General features: G+C 39.1%; 1 protein-coding gene across 3 annotated transcripts in view; it reads left to right on the top strand.

Moving 5' to 3' along the window:
• Positions 1-6,889: 6,889 nt before the first annotated feature.
• The window catches only part of PDE5A (phosphodiesterase 5A), a 154,808-nt gene continuing 138,000 nt past the window's right edge, over positions 6,890-23,697 (top strand). The window contains exon 1 of one of the 3 annotated variants that reach the window (XM_068543365.1): positions 6,890-7,289. In XM_068543365.1, the coding sequence (XP_068399466.1) occupies positions 7,168-7,289 (122 nt within the window). In that variant the 5' untranslated portion in view covers positions 6,890-7,167. Of the gene's footprint in view, positions 7,290-7,652; positions 7,882-8,548; positions 8,764-23,697 lie in introns of those variants that run through there. The other 2 variants (XM_068543367.1, XM_068543366.1) reach the window with 2 other exon arrangements.

Genomic DNA, 23,697 nt, shown 5'->3' with positions numbered 1-23,697 from the left:
TTCTTTCAACTGAAAAAAATGTACAGCCTGAAAGTTGAGAATTATGTTTTATTTGGTGGCCTTACTGAGGACTATATCCCAGGATACACCCTCTCAAACAGCTCTGAGGAACTATTCCATAGACGTAAGGGAGGAACCAGGACATAGAGGAGATTCTGCTGGGAAACAAAACAAAACAACAACAACAACAAAAAAACCATGTAGTCGAACATCAAAAGACTACTGCTAACTAATCACATACACACACAAAAACAACAACAACAAAAAACAAAACCCAGGGACTTCCCTGGTGGCGCAGTGGTTAAGAATCCACCTGCCAATGCAGGGGACATGGGTTTGAGCCCTAGTCCGGGAAGATCCCACATGCCACGGAGCAACTAAGCCTGTGTGCCACAACTACTGAGCCTGTGCTCTAGAGTCTGCGAGCCACAACTACGGAGCCTGTGTGCCACAACTACTGAAGCCTGCGTGCCTAGAGCCCATGCTCCACAACAAGAGAAGCCACCGCAATGAGAAGCCCGCACACCACAACGAAAGAGTAGCCCCCGCACGATGCAACTAGAGAAAGTCCGTGCGCAGCAACGAAGACCTAATGCAACCAAAAATAAATAAAATTAAATAAAATTAAAATTACAACAAAAAAAACCCAACAACCGACAAAACCCAGACATTTCATCTTAATGATTTTTAGTGCTTTTCTATTTATGGGAAGATGCAAGAGTCTGGGCTCACAGAAATTGTTCCTTTGTTATGCATCTTAACTAACAATATCTAGGGCCAGTGTCCTGCTTTTCTCCAGCCTGTATTCCCCTCTGGGCACACTGTTGAGGCAGCTGCAGTGGCCGACGGCTTGATGGCAGGCAACATTCATTGTTTACTGAAATGGCAGGGAACTTTTTTTTGTCCACATTTCCAACAAATAGAATATGGCAAAGGTATGTATGTATTTATGTGATTATGTGTATGTGACTGTTTGATTACATTATTATAAGCTTATACTGCCCGTCTTGTTGGAGGCTGCCTCCCTTGCTGGCTTTGAGGAACCAACTGGCCATGTTGGGAAAATCCGTGTGGCAAGGCACTGACAGTGGCTTTGAGAAGCAGAGATTGGCCTCCAACCAATAACCTGTAAAGGTCTTCAGCCAGAACCCAGCAAGAAAAAGAATTTCTCAGTTCTACAATCACAAGAAATTGAATTCTGCCAACATCCTGAGCGATCTTAGATGAGAATCCTTCTCCAGTTGAGCCTCAGATGAGACTGAAGCTCTGGCTGACACCTTGGCTGCCTTGTGAGGCACCTCTGAGCAGAGGATCCAGCTCCACCAACCTAGACTCCTAATTCACAGAAACAGAGGTAACGAATGTGTGTTGCTTTAAGCCACTAATGTTGCGGTAATATCATTGCATAGCAATAAATAATGAAGAGCTCCTCAGTCTTTGTCTTTCTTGACCTTGAAATCTTTGAAGCATACAGGCCAGTTATTTTGTAGCATTTCTCAATCTAGGTGTGTTTTATGTAAATCCCTCAATCTCATCCTCATGATTAGATTCATGTTTTTGGCAGTAATGACACAGAAGTAACGTTGTGTCCTTCTCAGTATATTCTATTAAAAGGTGTATACTGTTGGTTTGTCCCAGTATAAGTGATAATAAATCGAATCATTTGGTTAGAGAGGCATCCACAAGGTCTCTTTGTTGTAAAGATACTATTTTCCCACGGTAAGTAATAAGAAACCTGTGAGGAGATACTTTCATTTTATTTTATTTTATTTTATTTTACTTATTTTTTATTGGAGTGTAATTGATTTACAATGTTGTGTTAGTTTCTGCTGTACAGCAAAGTGAATCAGTTTTATATATATATATATACACTCTTTTTAAGATTCTTTTCCCATATAGGTCATTACCGAGTATTAAGCAGAGTTCCCTGTGCTATACAGTAGGTCCTTATTAGTTATCTATTTTATATATAGTAGTGTGTATATGTAATCCCAATCTCCCAGTTTATCCCTCCTCCCTTACCCCTGGTAACCATAAGTTTGTTTTATATATCTGTGACTCTATTTCTGTTTTGTAGATAAGTTCATTTGTACCGTATTTTTTTAGATTCCACATATAAGTGATATCATATGATATTCGTCTTTCTCTAGAAGTCTGACTTACTTCACTCAATATGACAATCTCTAGGTCCATCCATGTTGCTGCAAATGACATTATATTTTGTTCTTTTTTGTGGCTGAGTTATATTCCATTGTATATACGTACCACATCTTTATCCATTCCTCTGTCTATGGGTATTTAGGTTACTTCCATGTCCTGGCTATTGTAAATAGTGCTGCATTGAACAATGGGGTGCATGTATCTTTTCAAATTATGGTTTTCTCCAGATATATGCCCAGGAGTGGGATTGCTGGATCATATGGTAGCTCTGTTTTTAGTTTTTTAAGGAACCTCCATTCTGTTCTCCATAATGGTTGTACCAATTTACATCCCCACCAACAGTGTAGGAGGGTTCCCTTTTCTCTACACCCTCTCCAGCATTTGTGTGTAGACTTTGATGATGGCCATTCTAACTGGTGTGAAGTGATACCTCATTGTAGTTTTGATTTGCATTTCTCTAATGATTAGTAACGTTGAGCATCTTTTCATGTGTTTGTTAGCCATCTGTATGTCTTCTTTGGAGAAATGTCTGTTTAGGTCTTCCACCCATTTTTGGATTGGGTTGTTTGTTTTTGTGATACTGAGCTGCATGAGCTGTTTGTGTATTTTGGAGATCAATCCCTTGTCAGTCACTTCGTTTGCAAATATTTTCTCCCATTCTGAGAGTTGTCTTTTTGTCTTGTTTATGGTTTCCTTTGCTGTTCAAAAGCTTTCCTTTGCTGTTCAAAAGCTTTTAAGTTTAATTAGTTTAATTAATTTTGTTTTTATTTTCATTAGTCTAGGAGGTGGATCAAAAAAGATCTTGCTGAAATTTATGTCAAAGAGTGTTCTGCCTATGTTTTTCTCTAAGAGTTTTATAGTATCTGGCCTTACATTTAGATCTTTAATCCACTTTGAGTTTATTTTTGTTTATGGTGTTAGGGAGTGTCCTACTTTCATTCTTTTACATGTAGCTGTCCAGTTTTCCCAGCACCACTTTTTGAAGTGACTGTCTTTTCTCCATTGTATATTCTTGCCTCCTTTGTCATAGATTAGGTGACCATGGGTGTGTGGGTTTATTGCTGGACTTTCTATCCTGTTCCACTGATCTATATTTCTGTCTTTGTGCCAGTACCACACTGTTTTGAGTACTGTAGCATTGTAGTATAGTCTGAAGTCAGGGAGTCTGATTCCTCCAGCTCTGTTTTTCTTTCTCAAGATTACTTTGGCTATTTGGGGTCTTTTGTGTTTCCATACAAATTGTAAAATTTTTTGTTCTAATTCTGTGAAAAATGCTATTGGTAATTTGATAGGGATTGCATTGAATCTGTAGATTGCTTTGGGTAGTATAGTCATTTTGACAATATTGATTCTTATGTGAGGAGATACTTTAAGCTATGTAGATATCCCACCCATCATCACAGTCTCATTCATTAGTTTTAGCAACCATTAATAATTTTTTAATTACTTGATTCCTTTTATATTTATTAGTTGGCGTTCTACTGTAAGGAACATTCCTTTCTCTTCTATTTATTTGCTTATCTAGTTATTTATATCAGTATGGAATCACAGTTTCTTATTTTAGTCAATGGTTTAAAATTTGTTGCTATCAATATATATTTTGATATTCCAATTGCTGCAGACTTGTACATTGGAAGCCCCTTTCATATATGTCCTCTGTTCTGATATGTTGGTATCATTTTTAAGTCTTTCTTATTTTCTGTCAAAACAAGATTTTCCAGGCATATTTTGTATTTTCCCTGTCACAAACGTGGAATCTTTTCTCCAAAGACTCCTGGTTTCTTTTAAAGTGAAGAATGGTATTTAGAAACCAAAATCTGGGACTAAGTGTACTCATTGTCACATGAATGTCATTGCTTCTAGTATCTCTCAGTGACAGTGGAATATATACTGAGATAAGTTTATTAAAATATGTGCAAGACATGTACACTAAAAACTATAGGACATTGCTGGGAGAAATTTAAAAGATCAGAATAAATGGATAAATATACTATGTTAATAGATTCTAGGACTCAGTGTTATTAAGATGTCAATTATGAAGATGTCTTCTGCTTAGCATCTCACAAGGCTGCAATCAATTTATTGTCTGGGATCATGGTCTCATCTGAAGCTTGACTGGGGAAATATCTGCTTCTGTGCTCACTCCAGTTGTTGGTGGCATTCAGTTCCTTGCCGTTATAAGAGTGAGGAATACATTTTTCTTTTTGGATAGAGCTCCTTGTAGGCAGTCAGCTGGAGGCTGCCCACAGCTCTTAAAAGCTGCCTGCATTTCCTTGTCATGTGGGATTTCCCCACATGACACATGCACACACACACACCCACACACATTTAATTTTTAACCTCCAATTCCATTTCAACACCACAATGTACCTTCTAGGCTTCCCGTTCAACGATGAGAAACCTAGATCCCATTATATGTGCAAATGTATTTACTCAGTTTTTTCAAGCCTGGAATATATAGGTTTGCTGCAAGGAAACAGAAGATATTATGTGGTATTTGAAAAAAAACAAGGCAGGAAAGATGTCATGACTTTTATAATTTGTGTTCTCTTTTTTGGAAAAGGAATTTGATCATCCATGGTTTTGTTTGTTTTTTCTAGTTGTTTGAATAAAACCTTTAGCAGTAGAGGTCAGTAAAAATCATGCAGAACCTTGTAAGCATGTTAGAGAGTTTGGGTTTTATTCAATGGGAATACATTGGAGGGCTTTCTGTTAAGTCATTGAATGTTTGTTTGTTGTAAGTAGCATTCACATCATTTTCCAAGTTATTTCCTGGTAATGTTTATTATTTACTCATTCTTCAACTTATTCTAAAACAAGATTTGAGATGGTTAGAGCAATCCATACCAAAAAGTTAGAACATACATAAAATAATGGAGCAAATTGGGATAAAGAATAAATGGAGCTGGAGAACAAAAGGCCAGGGTGAGGCCAGTTCAAAATATGCTTAACTTTAAGTACTTTAAAGTCACAAGAGGTATTGTTTTATCTGAGTTTTCTAGAGACTAGAACATTTTGAAATGCCTCATCCTCCATCCCTTGAGATATACTCACTCAGGTTAACAGGCCTTCACAGTAACCCTCAACCCAACATCTACACTACACAGAAATGAGACTCATGATGGGAGAGTCCACAGATTGTTTGTCTGTCTTGCACAAACTTTTCGGAAGCCTTCCTGGTTTCTGATAATTTAACCCTTTGACGTTAGGAGAGAAAATGGACATTTGGATAATGCCTGTTTATTTAATCATGGTAGCCAGCCAAGGCAAGCAATTCAAGCCAAAAATTCACTCCATCTTTAGTAGGACGTAGAGTTTTAAATTATAATTGACCTCTTGAGAGGAGAAACGCGTGGCTTTCCACAAGGAAAAACTGAACACTTTTGTTCATGAGCACTGTAATCACTATCACAGTAACAAATTAGAAGAGAACTCTCATTTTAAAATCTGATATAATTTATTATGCATTACTTCATACTCTACTCCTTTGCTTGGTTTTTATTGGTTTGTGGCTACTTGCATACAACAATGAAGTTTCAAAGAAACTGAAGTTACAAAAGGACAATTATTTAATGCAGGAAGTATAAACCATTGCATTGGGGGATTGGAAGACATTTTTTTAAGTTCTCATATTATCTGTTTAATGATGTGTTTCTATGTGGTGAGTAATGTCTTACATTCTTGCCAAGAATATTTTGAAAGGAGTTTGTTAAAAGTATGTGGGCTAAATCACTTTTGGTATATCATTGCTAATGGTGTCATTCGCACGTTGTGAAACACAGCTCCAGTTTAATTTTGCCAAAAAAATTAGGTCATGGCAAAATACCACACTAAAACTGCAGGGAGATGGGGATGAGGGTAAAGCAAACGAAGACACCAATTCTTGTTTGTAAAGCATGATAGGGATTGGACAAAACAGGGTAGTAAGACTGAGCCCTTTTAAACAGATACTTTTTTCATGGTGTGTGTGTATTAATTCCAGTTCAGTATAAATGAATTAACTTAAAATTGGGTTAACTGGCTGCTCTGGTACCTGGGTAGGGCCCTTACTCTCAAGTTAACCTAATTGTACGGAGACGCCCTTGTTTTCTGACTTCATACACAAACCATCGTGATTATTATATTTCAATCTACCTTTTTGTTTTTCCAGTCAGGAAAAGGGGCTTAATGCAAATTAAGCCTTTGATGAGAAGGCACTTAATTTATAATAATTATTGTTGTTATTATTAACATTAAATCACGGGAATGGCTTTGTTGGAAGTTACCCACCAGGACCTGCAAATCTATTGCGGTGACACACGCCCCAACTCTCCTTACCCAGGAGTGAGTGGTCCTTGGCTGGGGCGCTTTGAGCCACTGCGCTGGCTGAGCTCCGAGGAAGGTGCGTCCCCGCTCCTCCCAGACCCACGCGCTGGGCTGGTGGAAAGCGAGGCGGGACAGTCATCGTTCTCCCAGGCCTGAGGAAAAGTGCCCGGGCTACCACCACTTCTCATTTTCGGGCGAAACTAACCCCAGCTACCGCTCTCTGGGCTTGGGATGGTTCTCCACAGCGCAACCTTCCCCTTCCTAGAGTGGGACGCCCAGCGAACACACCCAAAGTCACCTTTGCGCGCTCCTCTGGAGCCGGCTCGGCACACAGCGCACCCCAGCGGCCGCCTTGGCTTCCTTCTAGTCCTGGCCACTAGGCTTCCGGAGAGCTCGCCAGTCGCCGCCGCGGCCGCCTCGGAATCTTGGGACTCGAGAGACTGCGAGAGCCAGTCTCAGCCAGACCCCAGGGAAAGCGCGGGGCTGCTGCACCCCGCCACACCTGGGAGCGGTGAGGACCGGGAGAGGCGGGGCGCGGCAGGAGGGTGGCCCGGTGCCTGAGCAGCTTCGCCGAAAGCCGGCCGGACTGGAGCAGGGCGAACGGGGAGGGTCTAGAGGCAGAGTCCAGCTCCTCCAGGGGAGGGACCCCAGCTGGGGTGGAAAACCAGCACCAGCAAGCTGCAGAGACGCGCCGCGCTGATCATGGAGCGGAGCGGCCCCGGTTCCGCGCGGCCGCAGCAGCAGTGGGACCAGGACTCGGTCGAAGCGTGGCTGGACGATCACTGGGACTTTACCTTCTCTTACTTTGTTAGGAAAGGCACCAGGTAAGAAGAGGACCCACGGAAGACCCTGCCGGGGCATGGAGCGTGACCTGGGGCTGATCTCTCTCCCCTATTGAATTTTCCCCTTCGTTAACCATTAAACCGTCTCCACTCTCAGGCCCTTTGCTTTTGAAGTAGGGCCATGATCCTGTTACGGTGTAGAGACCTCGACTTTAAGGCGAGTACAGTCGAAAAACCGTCGGATTCGATCCAACTTGCTCACAAAGTTCAAATACAAAAATGAACGTGCCGACCTCCCCCCCCCCCATACACACACACACACACACACACACACACACACAGGCTGCCACTCCTGGTATTCCCTGGGAGCAAGATTATTTTCATATATCTGCGCTCACGGGCCTTCCTCTAGCCCTTCTCTAGCCTCCTTGTTCCCCTAAATCTCCTTAGCGAAACCAAAACAGTTTTTAAGCCCATTCCCTGCAGCTCCGGAAGCACCGTTTCCAACGCGTTCCCTGTGGCTCCGCTCCTCCCCCGTCCCTCTTCGCCCCGGCCCTGGCGGGGCGGGGAAGCCCGGGTAGGGGCGAGACCACGAAGAAGCCCAAAGGCAGCAACATGCCGGAACCTTCCCAAAGTGAGTGCTGTCGCCTTTTGCCCCCTTCCAGTCCCCTGGTTGTCCCGCGCTCCCCCTTTCCTTCGCTTTTGCGCGCAAGGCGGCGCCGCCGAACGGGCTCCGCGGAGGGGTTCGTGGCGTGCACACAAAGGGCGGTGGGGAGGCGCGACGGCGAGCGGACCCCGGCGGGTGACAGGTCCCGCAGCCCGAGGCGACCCCAGAGGCCAGCTCTTCCTGGTCTGGAGCCAAGCGCTGGGGCGGCTGCTGCGGAGGGCGGGGAGGAGGGAGCCTGTCCTTTGGGAGGCGGCTGCGCAGCGAGCAGTCGGGGCGCGCGTGGGAAACGCTCGCGGGAGACTTGGAGAGGAATTGAGGCTGAAGCCGAGGGGCTCGGAGGGTGGAACGGAGAGTGCGTGGCAGGCGGGTGCCCCGAAGCCGGAGGAGTTGGTGTGAAGCCGGGGCGCGGGCAAGGCTGCTGCGCTCGGACTCGGGCTGACTCCCAGACGCACCCCTTTGGAGAAGGGGCCCGAACCTCGCCGTCGCCGGCTCCCGGCAGCGGCCTTCGGGCAGCTGACGCTGGCCGCCTCGCCGGGAGGGAGACGCACGCGGGGCGGTGATGGTGAAGGGGCCGGCCGGGGCTGGGCGCTGGGCTCCCACTCGCCGGCGCACCGCTGCGACTCGGCCGGGCGCTCCCAGCCAGTGGGCGGCGCCGTGCGAGGCGAACGGGCGGCGGCGGGCGGTGGCGCGACCGCGGGGGCGGTAGGGGAACCGGCTTCGAGTCAACGGCCTCACCTGGGCACGTCGTCGCCCCCCGGCGCCTCCTGGAGTCCAGGGTCCGCCGAGGCCGCCTGATCTGCACCTCCAACTCACCACGTTTGCTATGTTGCCTTTTGGGGACAAAACAAGGTACTTGCTTCAGCATCCCCCCGTCTTTCCCACTTTCCCCGGGGGCGCGGTGGGGGCCGGGTGCTGGGGGGTGGCACCCGGGTCACACCGGCGGGGCGACGCTTCACTGAAAATGGACTCCATGAGATTTTTGTCTTCCTTTACTTTCCTGTGGTTGTAATACTTTGAGGTCTTAGATGGGGCTCTTTTTAACTCCGCGTCTCCTAACGAACGTTCAGAGTTGGTGTCGATTTGATCACTTTCGGGCGTTTTTAATAGAGGCGGTGGCTTCGGCGCAAATCTTCTCTCTTCTCTTTAATTACTCCGCCCTCCTTTTAAAATCCTCTTGGCCGCTTTCGCCTTCTATCAAAATCCTAAATCTGGAGCGACCAGAGGATAAACCCTGAATGGAAAGTGGTTTCTTTTCGAAGAGGACTTTTCTGCGAGTTTGGGGTGAGGCACTAAAACCATCTAGGTCTGGAATTATCGATTGCTGGGAGCCAACAGGTTTTAGAGGTCACCTTCTCCGAGGCCATCTGTCCCCGGTTTGCTTTCACCCTTGCACACTTCCACTCCTCCACCCTTAATGAACTATAGCGCATAGAATGGGGAATGGGCAGGAGAACTGGGCTGATATTTTAAATGTGTAGGAGGATGTTCTTTAGAGATGTTCTTCAGGCAGATTATTAAGAAAGAACAAAATTACTTATTTTAAAATCAGCGTAAATGTCCTTTATCTTTTTTTTTTTTTCTCCTCTCCCTTTAAAGACATAAACTTGGGATTGTTTGGTGGTAGGTTTTAACTCATACATAAAAACACTTCACTTTGACAGCCTGCCAAAACTTTGAGTTACTTTTTTTGGGAAAATAAATTGAATGAGTTAAGTTACATTTCTTTTCACATTACTTTTTTTCCCAAGTAGCACAGGATTAAAATCCCAATTCTCAAAAGTACACTGCTTAGTGTAAAATTTAGACCATCTGAGACTCTATTAAAGGCTTTTTTCTTCAGTTAGGGTTTTTATATTACAGTTGATGTTGACAAGAGGCTGAACCCTTTCTGTGATATATATGTGTGTGTGTATAATCTTGAGAGAAGAGTTTATGTTGAGTGTAAGCCGGAAAATGAAAGTGTAAGACATTCAAGAGTAGGGCAGGCCCTCAATTTTAGGAGTTACAAGGCGCTGAAAGTTGTCAGTGTGAAGAATATAATCTAAGTCTTATGCGTAGCCAGAGGTTTTTTAAGAAACAGTATTCCAGTTTGGGCTTATATTTGATGGCATTAACTGGAGACTTAAAATAAGAATGAGAGATTGGGCACTAGTTGATTATAAAAAGGCCAACCTGCTGAACACGGTGTGATTCACATGGTTGTGATCAAATCTTATTACAGACACCTTAACTTTACAGCTAAGTCGTTTGTTTGTTTGTTTGCTTTAACAAGAAGATCACATTACTTTGCTTTTTTCCCTTTTCTTACACAATGTAAAAAATGAATACTGTATGTGATTCAGGAAACCCATGCAACCGAATAGCAGCATTTGGTGAGTTTTAAGATTTTAAATACATTTGGATTCACTGAGATTGGCCATCTGTGCCTGTAAACAGTCTCATTGATAGAACTATTTCTACCTTATTTGATTTAATTGTTGTTTGACATTCATGCATGCTTCTCTATTCTCTCCTCAGACTGAATGGTCTGCATTCAATAGTAGTCACTGAATAGAAGGAAGGTTCTGGCACTAAACTTTCATTTAAACACCTGTGAATTTTGGTTGACCTTGAAAGCAATTATTGCTGCTATATTACATTGTTTCCTATAATTATCTTCAAATACAGAGCTAATACAGAACTACACCTCCTTAAAAGCTATAGCTTGCAGCACACAAATAGATGCTTTTCAGCAATCAAAACCTGTTTAAGCGAATTTTGAGAGTGTCAGTTGAACAATTTGTAACTTAATCTATAGGCATAAAAATTACTTTGAGACTAGTAACTAAAACCTATGGAAAACCTCCACCCTCGCTATCATAGAAAACTGCAGTCCTACGAGTTTGAGATGCTGTGTTCATTAAGGGCTTTAATGCTTGTGCATTCACAGATGAAGCCTTTCTGCTGCTAATGCCACTTTAACAGCTGTTGTTATTCTTGACAGCTTATTAGAATAACTTACCTTTCATTAGTTACTAATCAGCTCTGTGATTGTGCACGATGTTTTAGATCATTTAGAATTGTAGGGGTAATATGATTGACTTTTTATTGCTTTGTTTTGTGCTAGACAAAAGCTTGAGAATATTTGGCATATACTGGAAATAGGAGATACTAAGTGAGGACAACTTTTTATGACCACTTGGATCAAAGTCCAGAAACAGAAGTTTTACACTCGCATGTAGTTTTTTATGATAGACCTTTTATTTGACGCTGCAAAGCTGTGGTGAATTAGTTGATGTTCCAGGTCCTGAGTTTGGGATTCTTTCTTTCTTTCTCTCTTTCTTTCTTTCTCTCTCTTTTCTTTCTTTCTCTTTCTTTCTTTCTCTCTTTCTCTCTTTCTTTTTCTTTCTTTCTTTCTTTCTTTTCATATTTTTTTCTCATCTCTAAAAGCTGTAACTTTTTTTTTGCAAGATATTATCTTAAAGTCAGATGACAAGTATAAAATAAATATTGCTATTCAATCGTAAAAATGATTGTTTCTATGATCATATAGGAATATAAACTCACAATTTTCAGACACGGTTTGTTAAGCATATTTTGTTAAGCAGTCACTAGTGTTGAAGATAATAAAATCCTGTGGGTATTGACTCAGTCTGGCTTTGATATTATTTCTAATATTTTCATTATGGTAATTCTGGTGTAATAATGTCCTTTTATCCTTGTATTGCTTATAACCAGGGTCCTTATAGCCAGCTCGAAGGTAACTTTTAGTGCTCTAAAAGTACTCATGTGGATTGAATTTGGATAGGATTGAATCTGGAAGAATCCGTAGGAGCCCCTGAAATGATGTTTCTCATTGCTCTTCTATCACTAGTGTTCTCAAGGTTTCATATTCAGTTCCATTTTTAAAGCCCCCAATACAAGATCATGATTCCTAAAACTGTGGTACAACTAATGCATTGCAATTAGTCATTCAAAATAAATCTATTTGCTTAGTATAACACTTAAATAGGCTTGTGGTACAATTCAGTAGCTTTTTTTTCAGTTTGTGATCTGAAGATCTATTGGAATTGCCAATATTTTCTTAATATTGTCTTCAGTACCTAAAGATGAGCAGTTTTTAGCATTTTGATTATGTTGTGCAACAAAATTTCCTTTTTAAATAGTTCCACCTAAAGAAATGACTTGAGTCTGGTCTCTGATATCATTTCTTTTAAAATATTTGAAAGTGCTTTCAAGTTGTATGGGTAAAGTTTGTACCTTCACCCTTATCTGATTACAGAGAGTATGTCTTACTAAGTTGCTTCCCTTCCTCCAGATTTGAAAACATGAATTAACTTAAAACTGCTTGAACTTCCTGCTACATTTTAATAATGCTTGGGAAAGAGTTCTTTCATACTTGAAAAGGCTTTAAAAAAAAGTGTTTGGTATTTATTAGTTTGTCCCCCAAATATTTTTCAAACTAACAGTTTATTAAACCTGTAACTGTTGTGTTGAGTTAGGTTTTTTTCTTTGTTCTCAGGGCTAATTGTAGGATAAAAATTCTTCTTAGGATAAAAACCTTTGGTAAGGACTGCAGGGCAATTAAATAAATCACTGAGTTGATTGACATTGGAGGGTTGAAAAATGACTAATTTTTGAGTTTAGAATGCAGACTAGCTACCGACTTTGCAGGACTTCCTGTGAGATTACTTTAGCTGGACAGATGTAGATTCAGTTGACCAATGTTATAGCTGATTGATGTGGCCTTGGAAATATCTGTTAAATCAGGTTCTCAGTAAAAAAAAAAAAAAAAAAAAAAGTGCCTGTGAATTACAACCTAAGAATAAAAACTGAAGAAAGTCTTTCCACGTGAGTCATTCATTTGATATTTAGCTCTGTAATCTTATTTACCGACTTGGTATTCTCATTTTATTTTGAATCATATTTTTTTTCATGGTGTGAGTGCTTTATTCATTTTCTCTAACTGGTAGGAATTTATACTTATTGCGAACTAAATATTTAAGGCAGGTAAAGAAAACAGTGTTAAGTTCATAAGAATCATTCTGATGAATATTCTAAAAAGCTTTAAAAAAGCCATATATATGGAGATATATATATATATATATATATATATATATATATATATATATATATATATATATATATATATATATATATATATATATGGAGATATATATATCCATGTGCCCCCTTTGTAGTTTGTAGTGAACATGCTTTATAAAGTCTTAGGTGCCATTGTTAGCTTCTGTGTTCTTTGAGACCTTTCTCTTGATTCTGAATTGTAAAGTAAGATTAACTTTTTGCAAATTGTCTTCTCTGAATAATTTTATTACATCTAAATTTGGGAGAGAAAAGATCCCTACCTGATATCATATCCCTGGTAATAATTATTTTAAAAAAAGCATCACTTCTACTTTCTGTTGAATAAGTATAGTGAGGTCATAAGAAGAGAAAAGATCCTGATTTTTTTTTTCTTTGTAACATCTTTATTGGAGTATAATTGCTTTACAGTGGTGTGTTAGTTTCTGCTTTATAACAAAGTGAATCAGCTATACATATACAGATCCTGATTTTTTAAGCTGATGAAATAATTAAAACACACACACAGGATCTTTGAACTTTAGAGTTGGAGGAGATCATGTAGTCCAGTGTCTTTCAAATTTAAGTAATGTTCCCCTGTTAAAGAAAGACATTCTTATTGATACCCAGTATCTTAGTTAAAAAGCTTTTGGTCACAAGTGACAAAAACTCAACTTGAACTCATACATAATTAACTCACATGATTGACGTTCCTGGAGATTGGTTTGGGTGTGAAATAATCTTGTCAACATTCTTTTTGTCTGTATGTCTATCTAATCAATCTGTCTTCCTTCCTTCCTTCCTTCCTTCCTTCCTTCCTTCCTTCCTTCCTTCCTTCCTTCCTTCCTTCCTTCCTTCCTTCCTTCCTTTCCTCCTTCCCTCCCTCCCTCCCTCCCTCCCACCCTCCCTCCCTCCCTCCATCCGTCCTTTTGGCCCTACACTGCATTGGCTTTATTCTCCGGTAGGCTTTCTTCGTGAGCTGGAAAAGTTTCTTCTTGGCAAGGTTATGTGGGTCTTAAATTTCTCATGTTTGAAAAGTACCTTCTTATCCATATCAGCCCTCTCAAAATTATTTGGCCTTGCTTGCATCACTTGCCTGCTCTGGGCCAGTCATTGTGTCCAGAAGAATAAGGTTGTCTCACTACTTTGTTGGGGCAGGTAACCCATAGTGTGATATGTTAGTGGGGGGGAGGGGGAGGGGAATTCCCAAAAGAAAGTGATGTGAGTGCATCCACAAGTTCCAGATATCTGCCATACCTAGTATTGACTTTCTCTCATTTTAATGTGTTATATGAGGAATTCTTAAGAGTAGGTATAATTTAATCGTAGCATTTATACAACTGTAATACCAAAATAAATGTATAAGTTAATTATGAATAAAATGATAAAACTCTAGCCAAATGCAAATTGACCACATTCATTAAATCATCCTTGTAGAGTGAATGTGGCCCTGATTGGGATGCAGGGGGGTCTGGTGAGGTCAGCTTGCCTTTGCTATAGTTGCCTTGTGATGATTCATTTCTCCCACTGGGTCTCTCATAACAATCATGAAACTTTTAGTCCTATAGCACAATACACCAGCTTTTGGTTTTTATTTGGCTTGAAAGCACATTTACATATTAAATCTACCTCTTTTATTTTCTCTTTATCCCAGAACCATTGGGCGGCAGTGTGATTGTAAATACAAATACAAACTTGACTGCTAAAATTGCAGGATAGTATTTGATTATAAGGTGGTCATCCCAGTAATTTAAAGTATACATCTTTTACTTTTTTTTTTTGGTTTTAATTGTCATTAGTGTGAAAACGCAAAATTGAAGCATTTCCATAGAGAAACTACAGATCTTCAAAACATAATTGCTCTGGACTCTCAGGGCTTCTCATACCTCATATTCGGCCATGCCAATCTAGTCCAATCTTTCCCATCTCTAAGCTGCTAAACAAATCGGTTTACATATTTACAGCATAGATTTTGGTTATTAGGTTTTCTTTCAGATGCAAGTAAGTTTTCCTTTAAGGAACATTTTCCATACATGTGATTGTGAATGCATGGAAAATTACAAAACATGTCTCTTCCAACTCTTGGTCAAATTTGAATGTAAAACCATGTGAAGCAGTTCTGTATTTTATTTATATTTGGTCCCAGTAAGCTTCTCAGATGTTTTCATAGCTGGAGAAAACTTGGGAACATTAAATAACTTTAGACAGCATTTGTTTCTAATCCATGCCAGAAGCAAGGGAACTACTCACTGTAACATCAGAGTAGAGATTATTGGAGGAATCACTTGGAGGTGTCCCAGATAGCCCGTTTTATTTGATATACTGTTATAGTAGGTTAATCTTTTATTCTTCTAAACTGTTGCTTTTTTTTCTTTTTTTTTTTAAATTGAAGTATAGTTGATTTACAATGTTGTGTTAGTTTCAGGTTTACAGCAAAGTGATTAATCTTTTTCATATTCTTTTCCATTATAGTAAACCATTGCTTCTTAAAGGGGATGCTGTTTGGCATTTGGTAGTGATACTTTTTGTTGTTGTGAGAAACTGTTCAGCGTATTGCAGGATGTTTAACATCCCTGGGCCCCAGACACTAAATGTCAGGAGCACCTGATTATTGTGACACACACTTCCAAATGCCCACCAAAAGCTGGCACCACTACTTGGTTGGGAGCCACTGTTCTGAACTCTTTAAAATTTACTTCAATTTATGGTGGTTAAGGGCCCCAGATAGGACAGATTTAAGCTTCAACCCCAGAACTACCTCTTTCTTAAAAGTATGACCTTTAGGTACTTTAGGTACTTTATTTCTTTGCTTTCTCTGTAAAATGGGAATAATAGCATTTACTTCTAGGGTTCTTAAGAAATTTAAAGGAACTAATACATATTTCCTTATCTTTTATAGAGTGATTTTCAGTAGGTTACTATTTATTTTACCTTGAGAATCATCAGTACCTTAATTATAATTGCAAACTTTGAGAGTCATCCCCTTATTCTGATAAGTGGGAGTTAGAACAACAGAACAGGGATTTAATAGACTTTGTGTCCTTCTCATTTTTTAGACGAATTTTTATTAATGGTTTAAACGGAACCTTTTGTGGATTGTGTAAGGTACTGGAAAGGGAATTGGAATGGGAGTCCAGACCTCCCGACTGTGTCCCAAGCTTTGTGACTGGCCCAGGTTAATAAATCTTGGCTTTAAAATGGGAGGTAGGAGGGGGTGAGAAATCAAGGCAGAGAAATTCATAAATGAGTTTAAAAATCTCTTTCAGCTCTAAGCATTCTCGATTCTCACCAGAGGAGCAGAGTATCAACTTCTTAGATTGAATAGTTTTCTTTAAGTATTTTCCAAGTATGAGTGGTGGATCTAGGTCAAATTTTACAAACAACACAGCTAGAACTGTGTAAAATAAGGATCCAAGAGCAGGAGAAATATCTAACATTATATTTTATGTGAGTTATTTTTATGTTTTTCCTACAGATAAAGCACATTTCCATATAAATTATCAACCATCCCTTTTTAGACAGGAAACTAACACACTCTTTGTAATTCTGGTTTTAGTGGTTAATTCATATGAATGATGAAAAAAGCACTGGAGAGAAAGAGAAAGGGGTGAAGTTTTTTTTTTTTAATTTATTTATTAATTTTTAATTTTTTTTAATTAAAAAAAATTTTTTTTTATTATGGTTATATTTTAATCAGTCATCAATTTTATACACATCACTGTATACATGTCAATCCCAATCGCCCAATTCAGCACACCACCATCTCCACCCCACCGCAGTTTTCCCCCATTGGTGTCCATACGTTTGTTCTCTACATCTGTGTCTGAACTTCTGCCCTGCAAACCGGTTCATCTGTACCATTTTTCTATGTTCCACATACATGCGTTAATATACGATATTTGTTTTTCTCTTTCTGACTTACTTCACTCTGTATGACAATCTCTAGATCCCTCCACGTCTCAACAAATGACTCCATTTCGTTCCTTTTTATGGCTGAGTAATATTCCATTGTATATATGTACCACATCTTCTTTATCTATTCGTCTGTCGATGGTCATTTAGGTTGCTTCCATGACCTGGCTATTGTAAATAGTGCTGCAATGAACATTGGGGTGCATGTGTCTTTTTGAGTTACTGTTTTCTCTGGGTATATGCCCAGTAGTGGGATTGCTGGGTCATATGGTAATTCTATTTTTAGTTTTTTAAGGAACCTCCATACTGTTCTCCATAGTGGCTGTATCAATTTACATTCCCACCAACAGTGCAAGAGGGTTCCCTTTTCTCCACACCCTCTCCAGCATTTGTTGTTTGTAGATTTTCTGATGATGCCCATTCTAACTGGTGTGAGGTGATACCTCATTGTAGTTTTGATTTGCATTTCTCTAATAATTAGTGATGTTGAGCATCTTTTCATGTGCTTCTTGGCCATCTGTATGTCTTCTTTGGAGAAATGTCTGTTTAGGTCTTCTGCCCATTTTTGGATTGGGTTGTTTGTTTCTTTAATATTGAGCTGCATGAGCTGTTTATATATTTTGGAGATTAATCCTTTGTCCGTTGATTCGTTTGCAAATATTTTCTTCCATTCTGAGGGTTGTCTTTTCATCTTGTTTATGGTTTCCTTTGCTGTGCAAAAGCTTTTATGTTTCATTAGGTCCCATTTGTTTATTTTTGTTTTTATTTCCATTACTCTGGGAGGTGGATCAAAAAAGATCTTGCTGTGACTTATGTCAAAGAGTGTTCTTCCTATGTTTTCCTCTAAGAGTTTTATAGTGTCTGGTCTTACATTTAGGTCTTGAATCCATTTTGAGTTTATTTTTGTGTATGGTGTTAGGGAGTATTCTAATTTCATTCTTTTACATGTAGCTGTCCAGTTTTCCCAGCACCACTTATTGAAGAGACTGTCTTTTCTCCATTGTATATCTTTGCCTCCTTTGTCATAGATTAGTTGACCATAGGTGCGTGGGTTTATCTCTGGGCTTTCTATCCTGTTCCATTGATCTATGTTTCTGTTTTTGTGCCAGTACTATATTGTCTTGATTACTGTAGCTTTGTAGTAGAGTCTGAAGTCAGGGAGTCTGATTCCGCCAGCTCCGTTTTTTTCCCTCAAGACTGCTTTGGCTATTCGGGGTCTTTTGTGTCTCCATACAAATTTTAAGATGATTTGTTCTAGTTCCGTAAAATATGCCATTGGTAATTTGATAGGGATTGCATTGAATCTGTAGATTGCTTTGGGTAATATAGTCATTTTCACAATATTGATTCTTCCAATCCAAGAACATGGTATATCTCTCCATCTGTTGGTATCATCTTTAATTTCTTTCATCAGTGTCTTATAGTTTTCTGCATACAGGTCTTTTGTCTCCCTAGGTAGGTTTATTCCTAGATATTTTATTCTTTTTGTTGCAATGGTAAATGGGAGTGTTTCCATAATTTCTCTTTCAGATTTTTCATCATCAGTGTATAGGAATGCAAGAGATTTCTGTGCATTAATTTTGTATCCTGCAACTTTACCAAATTCATTGATTAGCTCCAGTAGTTTTCTGGTGGCAGTTTTAGGATTCTCTATGTATAGTATCATGTCATCTGCAAAGAGTGACAGTTTTACTTCTTCTTTTCCAATTTGTATTCCTTTTATTTCTTTTTCTTCTCTGATTGCTGTGGCTAAAACTTCCAAAACTATGTTGAATAGTAGTGGTGAGAGTGGGCAACCTTGTCTCGTTCCTGATCTTAGAGGAAATGCTTTCATTTTTTCACCATTGAGAATGATGTTTGCTGTGGGTTTGTCGTATATGGCCTTTATTATGTTGAGGTAGGTTCCCTCTATGCCCACTTTCTGGAGAGTTTTTATCATAAATGGGTGTTGAATTTTGTCAAAAGCTTTTTCTGCATCTACTGAGATGATCATATGGTTTTTATTCTTCAATTTGTTAATATGGTGTATCACATTGATTGATTTGCATATATTGAAGAATCCTTGCATCCCTGGGATAAATCCCACTTGATCGTGGTGTATGATCCTTTTAATGTGTCGTTGGATTCTGTTTGCTAGTATTTTGTTGAGGATTTTTGCATCTATATTCATCAGTGATATTGGTCTGTAATTTTCTTTTTTTGTAGTATCTTTGTCTGGTTTTGGTATCAGGGTGATGGTGGCCTCATAGAATGAGTTTGGGAGTGTTCCTTCCTCTGCAATTTTTTGGAAGAGTTTGAGAAGGATGGGTGTTAGCTCTTCTCTAAATGTTTGATAGAATTCACCTGTGAAGCCATCTGGTCCTGGACTTCTGTTTGTTGGAAGATTTTTAATCACAGTTTCAATTTCATTACTTGTGATTGGTCTGTTCATATTTTCTGTTTCTTCCTGGTTCAGTCTTGGAAGGTTATACCTTTCTAAGAATTTGTCCATTTCTTCCAGGTTGTCCATTTTATTGGCATAGAGATGCTTGTAGTTAATTTATTTATATATTTATTTACTTATTTATTTATTATATTTTTAAATTAATTAATTAATTATTTTATTTTTAGCTGTGTTGGGTCTTCGTTTCTGTGCAAGGGCTTTCTCTAGTTGTGGCAAGCGGGGACCACTCTTCATCGCGGTGCATGGACCTCTCACTCTCGCGGCCTCTCTTGTTGCGGAGCACAGGCTCCAGACGCGCAGGCTCAGTAGTTGTGGCTCAGGGGCCTAGTTGCTCCATGGCATGTGGGATCTTCCCATACCAGGGCTCGAACCTGTGTCCCCTGCATTGGCAGGCAGATTCTCAACCACTGCGCCACCAGGGAAGCCTGGGGTGAAGTTTTAATAGGAGACCTAAAAAACACGATCATGCATTGTGTTTTGTGGGTCATTCAGGGCCTGCAAATTTTTCCTCTGTTTTGTTTGAGGCACTCTGCAAATCTCCCCAAATGTTACTGTTCCAGGGTAACCTCCTTGAGACCCAGGCATCAACCTACTTACAGAATTCCCCCAAGTAAGCCCCCTTGGGTAGGAATTAAAATGGATCAACTTTAATCCCCAGATCTCTTGTAGCAGAGTGTTGAAGCATTGTTTTATCAAGTATTAAAATCATTCTCCAGTTTAGAATTATGGTTATTATGAAATATTGCTATGGTTTTTATTTTAGATAATTAGTTGTATATCACATTTGTTGTCAAACAGTTTTATTATATCTGTGATATTTTGAAAAAATCGTCCCCCAAATTCTATAACTTATTTTTAAAAATTAAGTTCTGAGTAGTAATAGAAAGTGATTTTTCTCAACTACATGTTCAGCTCTTAATCTCTCTGTGTTATTCAGAAAATTTGTCATATGTAAGTGTGGTTATTGGTCTAGGGAGTCTATGTTTTTTCAATTCTAATTTGAGAAAATACCAACATTAAAACAATTTTTTTTTGCACAAGTGTTTCTATAGAGAAATTAGTGCTTTTAAACTAGGAGCTTAAAAAGAAACAATGGCTAACATCTAGTTATTCTGTAGAAACCCATGAATAAATTCTTTTTATTTTTACAAAAAAATTAATTGCTTTTGAAAATATATTGCAGTTAATGTTCGATTAACTTGGGAATTCCCTGGTGGCCCAGTGTTTAGAACTCAGTGCTTTCACTGCCAAGGACCCAGGTTCAGTTCCCAGTCTAGGAACTAAGATCTTGCAATCCATGTGGCACGGCCAAAAAATAAAATGTTCAATTAACTTAAAAACAGTAACTATCACATATTAAACACTGTGTACCAGACTCTATGCTATCACTCTATAGGCATGATTTCCCTTAATTTTCTTAAGAAGCCTATGAGGCTTAATGCCGTTATCTCCATCTTATAGAGAGAGTAAATAATGCACCTGAGGTCTTATCTTAGAAGCAGCTCTGGAGTTGAAGCCTAAGTCTGTCCCACCTAGGGCCCTTACCCATCATTTTCTACTGAAGTTCAGTATCAATGTTAATGGAAGCAACGCAAAGACTCATAGATTTAATGTCATGAGGAATTTAACTCAGGAAGAGGCTAAAGTTTCTCCTAGGGCCTCTTAATGTGCAAGCACATTACTAAATGAGGTGCCTAGAGACTTTGCCCAAGTGGGTTTCATTTCCATATATTATTTTAGAGTATAAAAAGTAGGAACTCTCCAATAACATTTTAAAATAGAATGGCTGAAAGTTTAGGTACTGGACTGTTACAATTATATTTTTAGTATTAGAACACAAGTACCCTAAGTACAGTATATTTTCGAAGAATTTTTATCCTCTGATACATTATTTTAGGCAAGAGTACAAAGCACATTAAACTAGTTGCTGTACAAGTAGGTTTCATCTAATTATGTTTTTAACTCATGAGAATTATTATGTTTACATCAGAATTTTTCACTGCTTCGTAAATTTTTCTTTTCCTTTTCCTTACTTTTCTAGATGCCAAGAAATATTCTATCTAGACAAGGTATTTTAATTATTTTTCCCTTTCAAGGCATCTGGAATACTGAATATATATTTTAAGGTATTTGTCTTTTTAAGATTCGTTTTGTAAATGAGTGAACAGTTCAACTTTGGTAGAAATTAAAGTTATTGCTGCATGGAGCCCCTTTGGACACAGGCGTGTGTGTGTTTATCTCTTTTGCTAATCATATTTGAAATGTTATGTGAGAGCTTGCATCCCATATGCAATAAGTTTTGCATATCCTATTTAATACTTCTAGATAGTAGGCATTTGGAAGAAGCTGTGACTTGTTTAGATTAGTGGAAAATTTCTAGAACACAAACCATAAACCGTAGTTTTTCTTCCTGTGATAGGTAATAATATTGAGTGAAAATGAGAAATTGCAAAAGGGGAAAAGTTTCATTCTTAACAGTATGTGTCATCATACAGTGACCTTCCATTTCTTTCAATGAATATCACTAATTAATTTGTAAAAATTTTGTAAAGTATGAGATGAAGTGTAGCTGATATACAAAAACTTAAACCTATTTAAATATCCATTAAAAAGATATTATTAGCTTGGTACCATTAAATTTAATCATTAACTTAATTGAATCTATCATTTTAAGAATGATACACTTTTCATCTTCTTTAATAATAGGAGCACACAGGGTGTGTGGTATGAAATATATAGCACTTTATTTCTGCCATGTGTGTAATTTTGATGAGATAAACTCTTTGTTATAACCGTTATAAAAAATGACAATTCACCTTCCAGGCTTTCTACCCCCCAGAATTCCTTCGATGTTTTTTTATCATTCACGAATGAATTTATTCATTCCATTCCTCTGTGTAGTACTAAAGACCCCAAATGTCTGACAGTGGAAATGTCAAGCTCAGCCTTTTCCTGCAGCAGCTGCTAGAACCTGGCCGCCTGGCCTTTTGCGTATAGTTTTGTAGGGTGATCCACCCACATTGAAGCACTGTCTTGAAGAATGCAGTGCTGTTAGTGCTATAAAGAAGCCTCGTGAAATCAAAATATGTTAAATGGTATTCCTCATGACACTGATTTTTATATTAAATCATCATTGCATGGACAGTTTGAGCTGCAAGAGTCTTCAGTAAAGTAGAATATTAAGACAGTAAACTTCTGATTGGATTCATTGTTTTAAAAGACTTGAGTGCTCGCTTCGGCAGCACATATACTAAAAGACTTGAGATTTAAAACCCAAGTCACATTTATGGTAAACTCGTGACAAGTTTTTATCTTGGCTTTATTTCCTGGTGTCTAATTAGTATCAATCTTTTGGGTTCTTTACTTGCTCAGTGTGGGAAAGGGTTCCTTAGTGAGCCCTGAGCAGCATCTGTGGTACCTACAAGTTTGAAACCACAGATGGTATTCACATTCATGTCACCTGAGAGGAATAACTCCCAACATTGATTTTGGTACCCTCCAGGGTTTCTCTAGTTATTTTAAGACATATTGTAAAAGTTTAAAAACAAAACTAAATTGAATTTACCCATTTTAAAAAGATATATAATACAACTCATTTATGAGGTAAGAAATTTTTTGTGTAATAAAATATGGAAGGAAATAACTGACTGGAGGATAATAAAACAGATTTTGGTGAGGAGAGAAGGAATGATTTGGATGGGATGTTAAACATCAGGATCTTGTCATCGATTATAAATTCTCGGCATTAATTTTTATTGTATTTCCCTTGGCCGTGGCTTTATTTCAAGGGTCCAGGGCCTATTGTTTTTCATTAACAGCCTTGTAAAAGTTAAATCAACTCAAAGACTTCAAGAGGGCCGCTCTGCTTGTGATTGCAAGACAGTTAACAAGGACTTGCTTATACACGAAGGCAGAGTCTCCAAGTTATTAGCGCTTGGAGCAGAGGGTAAAATACCTTTGTGGAACTTGCATACATTTCATTCTTTCTGCTCAAATGGCTAGGATGTAACTTATGGAGAGTTATGATGTAACTCTTCTATTTAGGGGGAAAACTTAGTGGGATTCTTTAATAAATGACAATCTGCAGTATCTGCTTTGGACAAGGACTTTGAATGCTCAGGATGCACGTAGCCAGCCTATTTCCAAACGCTATTAGACCCACTCGGCCTATGGACCCATACCACCTGGAACACGACCTCTTTCCCCCTCACTTTCTCTGATTCTCTTGTCTGAACTTTATGAGGAAATGAACAACCATTGCTCTTTACCCCAGCCCTATGTCTCCATTGGAATGAATACTAAGGGTCTAGGAGATAGCAACATCTTAAAAATATGGAAGAGATTTTGAAATGCTTCCACATGCATTT

Source organism: Eschrichtius robustus, chromosome 4 (assembly GCF_028021215.1).
Source record: "Eschrichtius robustus isolate mEscRob2 chromosome 4, mEscRob2.pri, whole genome shotgun sequence".
Classification (NCBI taxonomy): domain Eukaryota; kingdom Metazoa; phylum Chordata; class Mammalia; order Artiodactyla; family Eschrichtiidae; genus Eschrichtius; species Eschrichtius robustus.
Note: the sequence above shows the minus strand (reverse complement) of the source record. Positions and strands in the feature narration are given on the sequence as shown.